General features: G+C 32.4%; 1 protein-coding gene across 1 annotated transcript in view; it reads right to left on the minus strand.

The window, feature by feature from the left end:
* The window catches only part of CNBD1 (cyclic nucleotide binding domain containing 1), a 274,214-nt gene that overhangs the window by 28,226 nt on the left and 230,196 nt on the right, over window positions 1-15,792 (minus strand). The window contains exons 7-8 of the mRNA XM_076005344.1: window positions 4,261-4,392; window positions 2,863-2,995 (exon numbers count right to left, since the gene is read on the minus strand). Coding sequence (XP_075861459.1) covers window positions 2,863-2,995; window positions 4,261-4,392 — 265 coding nt within the window. The remainder of the gene's footprint in view (window positions 1-2,862; window positions 2,996-4,260; window positions 4,393-15,792) is intronic.

Genomic DNA, 15,792 nt, shown 5'->3' on the forward strand with positions numbered 1-15,792 from the left:
AGATGGGGCATACCAACATAAGCAAGAAAACAACAGAAAATATATAGCTAGTTAAATGTTTGCCAAGTTAATTTATCATCTTTTCTTATATGCATGAGACATGTGGGAACAGGATGATTAGTGAGCTAAGTTGGTTGTTAATTTCCAATCAGCCACACCTTGAAAGAATAACACCTGGGAAGACTTCAGGTGATGTGATACAATCTGGATAGGCCAAAATTACAAGCAACATTATACATATTCAGGCTCCCTGGTCATAGGATGCAAAAATAGGAGGACTTAAGAAGTTAACAAAGCAAACAGAGCCAGTAACAAGCTTTACTTATTTCAGAGTTTGCCAAGGATTGATCCTGAACTCTATTAGGCTTCTGAATAATTAAGTAAATCCCTCTGAAACTTCATCCAATATACACTGCTAAAAAAAGATCAAAACACAAATAATTATGCTTTGGAAAATCACACTATGGCTAATTTTAAACCCAAATAATAAAACTATAATTTGAGGTACATTCTCCACATTTTCTGATAAAAGTTCAAAATAAATCTGGAGTAAATCAAGAAGTATTATAATCCAACACTTTTTCTTTGATATATCAAGTTTGTCACTGTCATAAAATGAAATTAGATTAGTTTAACAAAACTTATTCTTCACCTACCTATATTTATTTATAAGAATCACAGTATTTTAGAGCTGAAAGGGGCTTTAATGATCATAAATGAAATTGTCATTCTTCTCTAAGGAGAATAAATGTTTTATAAAACTGCATAAGTGTAAGAACCACACATTTATATGTTTAGGAATCAGTGAGAAAATAATATTGTTTCTGACATATTTAATACAATCACAGATTGTACAATGAAATAGATACCTTAACACTACCATTATTTTTCAAGACATTTACCAAAAAGAATTTGAACTCAACATTACTCTAAGAAACAATCTGATAAGTTTCTTAATACTTAGCTTTTTGATGCTGAATTTAAGCATTTTATATTGCTACGTTAGAGATTGAGAGACAGATCACTATCATTTGTATTCAAATTTATTAAAAACACATAATCATTATCCCCTTTTCAAGTCCCATAGTCTTTTATATCATATAAAGTATCTTTAATATAATTTCTTTCCTCCTTTTTCATCAGCTCACAAATATTAATATAATGACAGATTGGCAAGGCTGAGATATTATTTTTTATAAAGAATAGCCCTGGAAGTGAGGCAAGAATAAATTTGATATTTCTGATACAAAGGAGGAAACCTGTGACAAATCCAAAACATCCATATTTTAAAAACTTGTTTCTATGCAATAAACATACTGAATTTAGAAATGTTCAATTCCCAATGTTTTACAAGTACTTTTACTTCATGTCTTCCATTTGTCTACTTGTATTCCTTTTGACCAAAAAAATGGCATTTATACCTCATTAGAAAAAATACTTCATGAACCAAAACATAATATTACTTATATTTAATTTTATAAGCAATATATACATATTTGACTAAACATAATTTAAATGTTACATTTCAAAAAATAATAAATAAAATATAAATGCAAGCTGAAAGGAAATTTGTAATGAATATTGGAAAAGATTTATAGTCTCACCAAATTTAAGCCATTTATTAGAGAATCCCTGTTCTTTGAAGCATAAGCATACCTCCAATTGTATTTACTTTTTTTCCAATAAAATAACCCTTTCTACCATGCTATGCTGAACCTTACTTTCCTGTTCTATAGTGTCTCCCTCAAAAAATAACTTAGGCAGATTCCATAATTTCTCTGCCATGTTTTTATTTTTAAAATAGTCTCTTGCTGGAATTTACCACTCAGATCCATTCTTTTAGAACTTTAATCTCAAACTTAAATTAAAAGTGTCCGTCACAGGTTGGGTGCAATGGCTCATGCCTGTAATCCTAGCACTTTGGGAGGTTGAGACAGGAGGCTCACTTGAGCCCAAGAGTTTGAGGTTGCAGTGAGCTATGATGATGCCACTGCACTCTAACCTGGGCAACAGAGTGAGAACCTATCTCAAAAAAAAAAAAAAAAAGTACAATTGTGACTCTGTAAGGTGAGGGGCAGAAGTATTTCCTCTTTCAAACATACCCTATTCCATTATAATCTAGGTGGTAGCTGCTACACCGTTTGACTGTGAGGAAAGACATCAAGGTTGCCATCCTCTCTCTTATTTGTGGCTGTCTTTTGTGGGGCAATAGTGTTTCCTTACTGAAGAAGACCTAAAGCTCTGATGCATCCTACCACAGATCCTCTTGTATTGGTATCCATTGTTTAGTTGGCTTTTATCGATGGGCAAATCTTACAAAAAGACTCAATACCACCTATGCTTTTTGTGTACACATAGCACAGGAAATCCATGCATCCTTGCCATACTGACTATTGGAAATGTAGATGCTTCACTGCTATCTCTTATCTAGGCCTCACTCAGTCTTTATAATTATTATTTTTTTCACTGCTATGTCTAGCAGAGGTGAAGATTAGCAAACGTGCTGCTTAAGTAGCTGTCCACGCAGGAGAATAGAGAAAATTGGCTGTAACCTCTTCTATTTCTCCTTTTCCATTTGGCCCTTATAGTGACCATCAGGCCAAGACAAGAGGGGAGGGGCTAGGAGACACTAGAAAGGGATGTGGAAGTGAGGTTAATTCTGAGACCACTCTTCAAGCCAGTACAGTATCATTTTTAATAAAAAACAGAAAATAAATATCCAAGGCAAAAATTATCATCAAATAAATTAGATAATATCTATATGAAGAAATACTATGTAAAATATTAAAACTATGAAGACTTACAAATTCTAATAATATAATGTTATGCAAACACAATGATCCAAAATTCCATTATACTTACCATGACCTGGAGGAAATTTTTTCCATTTAATGAGAGCAGTTAGCTCATATATGGATAAAGTAGGCCATTCCTCATAAAAAGGACACTTACGAATTAATTTCAACTTTCGTATATTTTCAAGTTTTCTTTTTTCCTGGAAAAGAATGTTATTATCAAATTTGCATTAATAGGTAATTTACAAAGAAAAGCAAATAGCACATAGATAAATGGCAGGAAAAGAAAAAAGATACATGAATATAAATGAGTATAAAACACATTTGAATTTTATTGAAGCATCACTTTATGATCACAGCCATATTAACATTTTAATCTTCATATCTGCTTACTGAAATTGTATCTTCCCACCTTTCATAACATTTTATGCTTCTGTAAATATTTGAATATTTATTAAAAATGTCCTAGTCAAGACTAAACTCAAAAATTTTATTTGATAATATCAAGTAAGCGGTACTGATGCTTGGACAATAAAAACAAAATATATATAACATTATTTTAAAACCAGCCACTCTGAAACTCAAATGTGGACACCAGGGATTTGGAATGAATTTGAATTCTGAGAGCCATCTGCACTACTGACACTGAGACCACCATATCAAAAGAAATCCCCACCATTAGAGACCAAAGTAAGAAAGTGGATGTCTTCTGAGCTCCATCCCACATGAACCCCTAACCATGGCTTTTGCCAGTACTCTGTGAGACCTGCACCAGAGTTAGGCCCTATCAAAAAAAGATAGAACAGTAGGACTATGGGAACCTTCCAATCCCATTATTTATACACACTTCCTCTGCTATCCAGGAAAGAAGTAGGAGAAAAGGAAAAGTTTGAATTTAACTAGAAAGGAGTAAATTATTAAATATTAAGTAAGTTATTTTAAAGCAGCAGAATTAGTGGGTCAGAATTAAGTTGTTATCATGTATTAATGCAGCTCTGAGTCTGATGTCTGTTGTAACTATGAAATGGCATGACAATCACCCCCAAGTATTTTTGGCTCTAAGGTAGACTGTAGAGATTGGGAAAGCAGTAGCATTGCTATCTGCCTTACCATTTTATTATTCCCAGCATACGACATGCTGTGGACACTCAAAGCACATATTTCTTGAATGAATGAATGAATGAATGAATGGATTTGAAATTGATGAAAAACCAAAGGGGACACAAAAATATACCTAAAATATATCCATACAAACCTTTGTTTATACCTCGACTATGCATTAGCAGCAAAGGTTTAAATGATGTTCAATAAATAAATAAGCCACATTTTTCTGATTTCCAGGTCAAGTCAAATTTTAAAAATTAAAAAATAAGATATCGACATCTTTGTCTAGAGAGGAAAACATTAGCTTGAGTTTATGCCCATATTATGCTAATATTAATATATAGATTAGATATGGTCATACCGATTTTAATTTTTTATAATCATTTGCAGGGATTTTAATCATTTCACAATCATCTAATGTCAGCACTGAGAACTCCTGCGCTTCAATCGCGGGTTTAATTTCCAGGGATCCAAAGGTGCTCCATCTTTTAAGCTGTAAAAATAGCAAAGGCAAATTCAACCTTATTACCACTCATCAACATAAAAATCCCAGTGAAGGTGATAGGTGTAGATGAGTCTGCAAAAGGTACTATTGTAGGTCAAGCTCCAATTCTATGAAAGAAAGAGTTCTAAACAGTCTCTGAATAGATGGCTCATACTCTTGCCCAATTTCACTTCCCCAAGGAAAAAAAATTCCATCCTTTTTCACCAACGTGAAGAAAATAACATTTAAAAAAGATCTATTTTAGTCCCTGATTCATTTTAAATGCCTATGATAGTGCTTGGCACATAGAGGCCTTTCAATGGATAGTAGTGGAAAGAATGAAGGATGGTACACTTATATAGATGGTCTTCTGTTTGCTTTATTATCATATGTTGGTAAAATAATAATAACAAAAGTGAATATAGTGTTAAACAGTGTATAAATCATTAACATACATTTATATAAGCTCCCCTAATTTCACACGTGAAAGATAAATATTAAAGCATGTAAGATGTTACCATTAGAGTTCATATTGTAAATTATTAGGTTATAATGAGGTGATATATAGCTACCTAGAGGATCTATATTCATGTTTGCCTGGGATAAACTGGAAGGCATGTGAAGGACAAGGGGCATGTTATTGTGAGAGATTGAGGAGCTTTTGAGGGAAAACATCATGTCAGTATGGCTATCTAAAATGATATGGGAGGACCTGCACTTTTCTACTTCAAATCCATAGAAAGACTGAGTATTTTTCTTTTTTACTAAATATATAACTGAGCTTGAATCCGCAAGTCCAGATGTAAAGAAGAAATTTACAGTATCAAAAAGTCACTGCTGAAGCCAAAATGGTCCACAGCACTATCAAACAAGAATGAGATCCTCAGGGGCTGAGTTCTGGGCTTGTACTAGTAGAAACAGGAGATGACTTTCAGGACCATACAAGGTTGAGGAATGGAATTGAGTCTCCTTGCCTAAACCCTAAGAACTTGGAGGATTCCCTCACATGTGAAATGGAGACAAGAAAATCTCTACCCACCAATCTATGAAAGCCCCGTAGAGGCTTGCCTTCTAGCTGTGGAACTGGGCAGACTTGCCACAAAATCAGGAACCTAGATCTGCAACTTGTGCAGGTGTGCTTGTGTGGTACATTTACACATAGTAGAAGACCTAAAGCTGAAAAATTAATGTAAAGCCTCATACACAACTGGCAAAAGCCCTAGGATCTAAGAAAAGGCAAACATTGAACTTCATGAATTCAATTCAGAGAAAGAGGAATTCCCATAGAAAGCAATCTTTGCTGATGAAAAAAGCATGATTAAAAAAATAACTATAAGCCACACAAGCGAATAGATACCCTATGAGGGAAAGTCAACAAAGAAGTAGACAGAAAAAAATTAAACAACCCCCAAAAAGCTATGTGCATTCAAAATATTTAGACTGCAATTGGAGCATGACATGATGGAAGAATAAAGAGGAATTTTGGAAAAGAACAAAATTAAACTTCTGTAAATAAGCTTTATTGAAAGAAAAATGTAATGGACACATTAATTTATAGATTGAAACTAATTTAAAAAGAAAGAATTCATGAAATGGATAATATTTGAGAAAATAATCCAAAACAAAATATAGAAATAAAGGAAATAAGAAGGAGGTTTTAGTAGATATGGAAGATATCTGGAGGCCATTCAGCATATATCTAATAGAAATTCCAGAAGAAACCAAACAGAATGGAAGAAGGGTGATACATGAAAACAGTTGCAAATTTTCTGGAGTTGAGGGAAGTCTTCCAAATAAAGGAACACACAAAACCTAGAGATGAATCTGCATTTTATATTCCTGCCACGGATTTGGTATACTCCTCAACCATTCTCCTCTTCCAGATCTCTCCTTTACCATCTTGTTAGCTATTAATAATTTCAAGCAGATGTTTTCTACATATATTTTCCCAGATTTTCTAATTGTTTTTAGTGTATTAGTTTGAATTACCTAATAAGCCATATGAATGCAGAAGTCCTCCTTGACTTTGAATAACATTCTTAAAGCTTTCTTTCTTGATTCATTAACCAACATCATCAGACTTACTAATATTAATAATTAAGAAATGATAAACCTTCCAATATCCTTTGCATACCTAATTATTTTAGTGGAACTATTTTTTGAATTATTAATATCTATAACATTTCTATTTTGTTCTATAAATATGGTCACCTCAATATGGTTCTCAGGAAAAATAACTTTCAATCTAAAATTCTGTATTTACTTTAAAAAGTAATTTAGAATGAGAGTAAAAGAAGATATTAGTTTTATTTTTTTTAATTTCAGCATATTATGTGGGTATAAATGTTTAGGTTATATGTATTGCTTTTGCCCCGCCAGAGTCAGAGCTTCAGGCTTGTCCATCCCCCAGACGGTGTGCACCGCAGCCATTAGGTGTGAATATACCCATCCCTTCCTCCCCCTCCCACCTGCCCAACACCTGATGAATATTACTATTAAATGTGCACATAACTGTTGATCAGTTAATACCAATTTGATGGTGAGTACATATGGTGCTTGTTTTTCCATGTTTGTGATACTTCACTTAGTAGAATGGGCTCCAGCTCCATTGTTTTTATGGCTGAGTAGAACTCCATGATATACATATACCACATCTTTGAATCCACTCATGTATTGATGGGCACTTGGGTTGTTTCCACATCTTTGCAATTGTGAATTATACTGCTATGAACATTCTAGTGCAGATGTCTTTTTATAGAATGTTGTTTTTTTTTTCCCCCTTTGGATATATACCCAGTAATGGGATCAAATGGTAAGATGTTAGTTTTAGACTTTGTGAAACAAATTATTAAAAGATGAATTTCAGCTATAATAATACTGAAAGAGAAGGAGTGCAAAGAAGTTAATAAAACCTTTGTAAATGTGAATGACATTATAGATAATCATTTTTAAATGACTAAGATGAGATGTCTTTAAAATAAGAGAGATTTCAAATGCTTTTACAATAGTGACTCAGAAGAGAGAACTGGGAATTTAGAATGAAAATATTGAGGATCTTTACATTCTGGAACTAGGAAAGAAACAATTATATAGGTTTTCTTATTTCAAATTAAAAATTTTATTATATAAAAATTGGAACTTTGAGGATGAATAAAGAAAATAAACTCAATGCCAAAAATAAAGAAGTGATGAAGTGAGGACAATATGACAAATATAAAGAATAGTATTTTAAATATCTAATAAATATCTATACTTTGACTTAGAAATAGAAAATGACAAAACCAAATAATTATAGACAAAATGCTAAAAATATTTTTTAAAGAATTTCCAAAATAGAAGACCTGAATGACCTCCACACAATAGCAACATGCTCAACCTTGTTAAGAGACAGAAAAATGTAATTAATGTCATAATGTCACGTGTCTGTTTACCCATCAGATTGAAAATATTAAAGTACTCTAATGTATGGGACTGGGAAGATACTTCCACACATAACTCTGGGGACCATAAAAACCTTTAAAAATGAGAAATTATCTGGCAGCATCTTTTAAAATAAACACAAAAGGCATGTGATATCTTATCCAGAAAACCATCTTCTAGAAATATATCTTATAGAAAAAATGCGTTTTAAGGATGCATTTTACACAAAGTTTACTGCAGCACTTTTTAGTGGCTCCAAACTGGAATGGAATGGAATGGAATCTTTAACAGTCATCAAATTAGACATAATGAAACCAAGTCTAACTTGACTTTCTCTCTCTCTCTCTTTCTATGTGTGTGTGTGTGTGTGTGTGTGTGTGTGTGTGTGTGTATAATTGGACTCTCTCTCTCTTTGTGTATACAGGAAACCAAGTCTAACTTGATATATATCTATTCAACAAAGTCTAAGTTTTAACATACTGTTAAAAAATACTGACACCTATGTATCTTAGCCTGGAGAATTCTTATGATAAAAAAAATAGTAACAGGACACAATTCATAATTGCAAGGCTGTGGAAACAGCCCAAGTGCTCATAACTCCAAAAATGGATTAATAAAATGTGGTATATGTATACTATGGAGTACTATTCAGCTCTAAGAAACAACGGGGATATAGCACATCTTATATTTTCCTGGTTAGAGCTGGAACACATACTACTAAGTGAAGTATCCCAAGAATGGAAAAACAAGCACCACATATACTCACCAGCAAACTGGTATTAACTGAGCAGCACCTAAGTGGACACATAGGTACTACAGTAATAGGGTATTGGGCAGGTGGGAGGGGGGAGGGGGGCAGGTATATACATACATAATGAGTGAGATGTGCACCATCTGGGGGATGGTCATGCTGGAAACTCAGACTTGTGGGGGGAGAGGGGGAAAGGGCATTTATTGAAACCTTAAAATTTGTACCCCCATAATATGCCAAAATAAAAAAAAAATAGTAACAGGTAAAAATGTATGTTAAAAATCAGTTTTCTTAAAATGCACAATTACAAAAACAGCAACCCATAAAAGCATATGTAATTGTTTATATGCTAGTGTCAATTCAGAGGAAGATATTCAAAAGGACATACCAGGCTGATAGGTTTATATCTTCAGGGTCAGAAGCTAAAATGGTGGTGGAGCTAAAATGGCAGAAGATTTATTAACATTTTCTTCAAACCACCTTGCATTGTTTTCCAATGGCAATAGGAAGTATATATTAAATTTGTAAATTTTAGACACTTGTAAAAGACATTTAAAAATTCAATTTCAAAACAGCACACTGTTATTTTCTATATATGTGTTATTTTTCTTGATAGTTTTAATTAATACATAAAATATCTTGAATGATATACATCTGATGATTAGTTATCTCTGGAAACTGCAGATAATTATTGCCTGATTAATACCTCTGCATTTTCTAAATTTTTAAATAAATATAGCAGTTTTTAAATCAGTGCTATAAAGGTATTTAAATTAATTATAGCTCAATCTTTCTCAATATTTTGGAACACATTACTCATTAATATTAACACTATGTAGATAATTCTATTCTGGATGGGATGGTTGATGGAGATGCAAAAAGGAACAGTTTCTCTCCCTTTTTAATTCTCATGTTATTCCACTACAAAATAAAATGATAGCTAACTTTATTAAGAAATGATGTATTCTCATGCTTAAAAATTTTAAGTTGCTATAATAATATATGACCCAAGCAATCTGCCTCTGAATGAGAGTTGGTAAATATATAAAGCTTTCTTGAATAAAGTCATCATGTTGAGATTTGTTTTAAACTACATTTTATAAAAATAAACTTTTCCAAAAAAGAGAAGTGTTTTATAGGTATAATTTTTTGTTCTCTTGTTTCCCATTGCTTTTAGCTTCCAGTTTGCACATTAAACATCAATAACTAAAATTAGAGTTGCTATGTTTAAACCAAGAAAAGGTCTTGCTCTAAACATGTGAAACATGTTTCCTTTTTTCTAAGTGGCTGAAGAGGTGGAGAGAGAAAATACAGAGCTTCTCTAAATCAAGGGCTCACAACCTAGTACGTGTATGAAACTCCTCATACCTTATGCCACAGTTTGTGATTATTTGTAAATTCCTATTTTTCTTGAATGAGTTTCTATAGCTTTCATTATAGTCTCAAAATTGTCTATGCCTCCAAAGAAGATTAATGAGCACTGCTCCAGATAGAAAAATATTACATTTCCCCCAGAATTTAGACTCTAGTGGCCTTTGTAAAAAGTACATTCTAGTAACAAAAGAATGATGCATGATGAGAAAAGGATAGGAAGATGTTGCATTTTATATTTCAAACACTTAGAAAGAATTTTAACCATACAAGGGCTATACACTGATTTTGGAAAGGTAAAATCAGGGGCTAACTGGACGTGAGGACAATCTGATTGATACCTAACGCATTCCATTGGCTGAGGGATTGGCCCGTGTGCTTAAATAGGAAATTCCCTGGACACACTAAATCTGTATGATGAGTTCAAGAGAAATACCTTTTAAATTATTTTTTAAAATTGCTCTTTCATGAATATATGAATAATTATGCACTTTCTAAGTAAACCCTACAAATCATGTCAATTTGTAGATGTAGCCAATAAATGTCTCTTTAAAAGTTGGCTAATCATGACTTCCCTCATGCATCTTGTCAAGAAGAGTCTAGCTACCATAATGGATAAGAGAACTAGCGGAAGAAGTTCTTTTTATTTCCTCTAAAACAAAGTGTTTCCTTCAAGCATTCTCCAGGGCATTTCCACCTTTGCAACTGTTCATATAAAATACTTGTGTAAAATATACAGCACACTGATTACTTATATGAATTCTACTCATCTTCAAGATCCAGGCAAAGGATTATCTCTTTCGTGAAGCTTCTTTGTTCACCTGAGTCATCCCTCTGATTTCTAATAAATTCTGTACTCTACAGAATTTATAACATGCAGTATTCTAATAAGTATGGGCACTCAAAAAATAACAATAATATGCCATTATTTTTCTTTCCTTTAAATAAGAATACTTTTAGCAGCAAATGAGCCTGGGTTGCATAATCATAACTTAGTACCAATTTAAGACCAATAATAATCTAATCAAATGTCCTTAAGTTTGAAAAATCCAGTTATAAAAAAATTAATTAATTGACTTATTAGATAAATCTTAAATTTGGACATTTATTTCTTGCTTTGCTTAATTTCACTGTGGTTATAAAACATGACTTGAATGATTTGAAAACTTATTTAGATATGGTTGATGTACTAGCACAAGATCAGTTTTTCTTTAAAAAAAAGTTCCATGTTTACCTAAAATGAATGTGAATTCTGCAATTGTTTGAAATGTTGAACACAAATAAGTTGGTCAAGTTTGTTAATTATACTGTTCAGAATTTCTGTATCTTTATTAATGACTTTTTTGTCTAGTCCTTTATTAGTTACTCAGTGATTTCTGTTAAAATCCCCACTATAGTTGTGGATTTTTAAAGTTGTTTGCTCCATCAAGTTTTACTTTATATATTTTGAAGTGATATGTTTCATACTCATCATGAAATATCTTTATATTTAATGATGCTCTTACAATAAAGTCTACTTCATATAATATAGTCAAGCTACGTCACTTACTATAGTCAAGTTACCTCAGCTTTCTTTTGGTCATTGTAGTCTAGTTCATCATCTTCCATTATTTTACTTTGCAACTTTCTGCATCTTTGTAATAAAGTGCATGAACATATAGGGTGTTGTTTATCCTGTCTGACAATCTCTGTCTTTTAAATAGAAGTATTTGGTCTGTTTACATTTAACATAATTATTCATATATTTGGGTTTAAATATGCCATCTTAATATTTGTTTCCTATTAGTCTAATAGTCCTATTAGTTCTATTAGATTATTCCTAATAGTCGTTTCCTATTCTTTATTGCTAATTTTTAAGCTAATCAAATATTTTCTATTATCTTATCCTCTTTTTAACTTATATGTTCTTTTATTATTATTTGGGTTGTTACTCTAGTAATTGCAAAATGTATTCTTGTCTTATTAGAATGTACCCTAAATTATAATAGTGCCTCATTACCTATGGGGAATATGTCTAGACCCCCAAATGATTCCAGAAAGCACAGATAATACTGAACCCTATATATATTTTTCCTATACATACATATCTGTGATAAAATTTAAATTATAAATTAGGCACAATAAGAGTTTAATAGCAATAAATATTAATAAAATAGAAAAAACATAAATTTAGAAATAAATTTAAGTACAACAAATTAAAACTTTTGAATTGTTTATTTCTGGAAATTTCCATTTAATATTTTTGTACCATGGTTGACCAGGGGTAACTGAAACTGTAGAAAATGAAATCACAGGTAAGAAGGGAATAATAGTGCATTATTTTTTCTACTTTTCAGAAAGTCAAGGGCTGAAAAATTCTTTACATTCATTTATATTATCCTCTTGTTGTTTTTTTCTACTTTTGATATGTTTTATTTGTACATACGTGTAGGAACTCCACAAGGTATAATACTGTTTTATACAGTCAACTAATATTTAGATTTATCCACATATTCACCAAGAGGTTTCTTTGTTCTTCAGTTCTTACATGTTATATTTCTGTACTGCAGTTTTGGATAACTTTATATCTGCCATAGTTCTTTCCTTTGATATTCTTTTTAGTGTAGGTCTACTGGCAATGAGTTCACTTTTTATTGTTTGTCTAAATACATCTTTATGTTGCCTTTATTTAAAAACATAGTTCCAAGTAGTTGGAAGCTATTTTTTTTCCTTAAATGCTTTAAGAATATTATTTCATTGTTTCCTGGCATTCATTATCTGTTAAGAGATCATGAAAATTCACTTTGTAACATAATGTGTCTTTTCTGTCTACTTGAACTTTAAAATTTTCTGTCTTTGATTTACATTAGTTTAATTTTAATGCATCCAGATGTGATTGTCTAAGCTTGTAATCAAAACATCATCTTGAATCTGTCTTTTCACAGTAAGGAAAAAAATTTCAACCAATATTTCTTCTGGCAGTAGCAAGTATTACTTCTACCTCACTTTTATTTCTCTTTTTCTTGGACTTTTGTTGCATATTTGTCAGAATTTTTCATGTCTGAAATCTATCTTATTCTCCTTTCTATATCATTCATTATTTTTCCTCTTCATATTTACTTATAATATTTTCTACTAGTCTATTTTCCAGTTTAGTAACTCTCTTCCTCAGTGTCTAATCTGCTAAAAACTTACTGAGTTATTAATTTCAGCTATGATATTTTTAAGTTATAATTTTTTTAGTTTATTTTTTGTTTACAATTGTGGTTTCATGGTAAAATTCCCCCTCTTGTCATCTATTTTCTTGAAAATATAATCAATGCTATTGTAAACTAATAGCTGCATTATCTGAATCAACTGTGCATTTGTTTCTACTGATTTTTTCTTTGGATTGCTTTTTTTTGGATTTTGCCCTATGTACTGGCATTCCTAATAACTTTTTAGCCAATGTTGGCCATTGCATATGAAAACCCATGATTATTCTAGATGATATCATCTCTATCTGATATGCTCTACTTTTCTGAGAGTCAATTAGTAGAGGAGCAGACTAAACTGTCCCAGTCAAGAATTGATATGTTTTGACACTGATTTCAGTCTTCATTACAGTGTTTTGGCTCTTGGTTTCAATTCATAGACTGGCATATCAGAACCTCTTATCCTTAACAAACTCAGACTCTTAATATCTGTCTATCAGATACATGAGACTGGCTAATGTTCTCCTTAGATTTGTAGCTGCATATTTTCACTTGGGTTCTGTGATGGTTAATTTTATGTGTTCACTAGACCATGAAGTGCCCGGATATTTGGTCAAACATCCTCCTGGGTGTTTCTCTGGAGGTATTTTTGGATAACATTTAAATTGGTAGAGATTAACATTTAAATATGTAGACTGAGTAAATAAGATTGCTATTCATAATGTGGTTGGGTCTCATCCAAAAGGCTAAAGGCATAAACAGAACAAAAGGCTGACCTTCCCCTGAATAAAAAGGAAATTCTCCTTCCCAACAGCTTTTAAAGTGGAACATTAACTCTTCCTGATTCTATAGCAGCTTCTAGCCTTAAACTGGGGCATCAGTTCTGTAGATTTTGCACTTGCCAAACTCTATACTCACATGAGTTAATTCCTTATAATAAATATCTTCATGTGCATTTATAATTATAATAATAATATATACAATATATACATATTTATGTTTGTGTATGGGTGTGTGTATATACACATTCTCTTATTGGTTCTGTTTTTTCTGGAAAGCCACGACTAATGTAGGGTTATAGCCTCTTGTTCTGTGTAGCTTAAGAGTAACCAAACACTTTGAAGGAAAAAGTTTCCCTCTGGTTTTCTTTTCCCAGTGTCTTGGCCCTTCCAGTCCAGACTGCCATGGTAGACTGAACTCAAATTTGTGTCACTCTGGTATTGCAAGTCTCCTGAAAGTTCTGATCCACTAACTATCTGCTCAGTTGTTCATTCCTATGATGCTTACAAATTGGCGAATGCCTCTAAGGAAAAGCATCAGGAAACATCTGACTCAAAACAATGTTATTTCTCTTCTTTCTTGAATCATAGCCACTCTGGTCTCCTCGATTGCTTTTCAATACCTTCAAAGAGTTGTCTATTTGGTTTTTTCAGCTTTTACAGTTGTTCTCAGCAAGGGGATTGGTCTGATTGATGTAAGCTACTTCACCATGGCAAAAACACGTTTGAAGCTCTGACTTGGGGGGGAAGGGGTGGCAGGGGCATTATACATAACCTAAACATTTGTATCCCCATAATATGCTGAAATAAAAAAAAGCAGATGGACATTCAGCAGACTAAAGTTCATATGTTTCTTTAAAACAGGATCTACTTCCCTTTCTATTTTCTGCACTTTGTTTTGCTTGCCTTTATCATCCCTATATGAAGTGATTAAGTTAGCAACAAAGTCATGCAGAATAAGCAATCAGATGATCAGACTGTGATGTCCAAGCCTTTTGTCATGAGGGTGGAGATTCAGGCAAGGTGACTTCTGCATAAATTAGTGTCTGTAATTGGAAAAAATATTCTCAAGAGCCTGATCCTGGTTTTGACATTCTTTTAAAAAAAAACAAAAAAATGTGAGAGAGAAGGATCAAGATAATCAAGATAATAAGGTTTTAACAGAATGAAATAATTAGTAACATCCAAGGAGAAAGAGAGGGGCTATATCTATGTCTTCATACAGATATATAGATATCAATTGTACTTGATACAAGCAAGTCAATTAATATTAATGCATTAGTAACAGAGACTCTCCAATGCCTGTACTATTCATACACATTATATATTAATGAGAATAACGTATTTAGTATTGATTCTTACTTTGTAGGTTATATTTGTCATATGTATGTGTGCTGTTTTTTCTTCTTTGTCCATTAAATTCTTTTGAAAGTCTTTAACAAGCTACAAGTTTGCTAGTTTATATGAAGGACGTTTCCAAGAGTGAAGGAAAGGAGGTGGAACAGCAAAAAAAAAGAGAGAGAGATGGAAAAGATATTATAATAAAGTACCTGGAGAACTCATCTCATAGAAAACATGGTTCTGGCATAGGTAAGTGTCACGTTACTCAACAACATAAAGTCTCCTGAATGGCACAGACTGCATCTATTAACACATGAACAGGTTGGCTGATAACCATGAACTGAATCTCAGGCAGATCTCAAGTAATCCCTTCTGCCTGCATTGCTTTGTGTTTTGTTTTGTTTTATGTTCCTTAGAAAGAAAATCTTCAGCACTGACTGGAACAACAGTCTCCCTTTTCTATTCTGGTAGATATGGGCTTCTGATTTTATATTAAGGAGGTATAACACTTTTTTTCTGTCTCCAGCTAATCCTAAATTGAATTCCAAGGAAATCACTCAGCACAATTCAGCAC

Source organism: Microcebus murinus, chromosome 7 (genome assembly GCF_040939455.1).
Source record: "Microcebus murinus isolate Inina chromosome 7, M.murinus_Inina_mat1.0, whole genome shotgun sequence".
Taxonomy (NCBI): Eukaryota; Metazoa; Chordata; class Mammalia; order Primates; family Cheirogaleidae; genus Microcebus; species Microcebus murinus.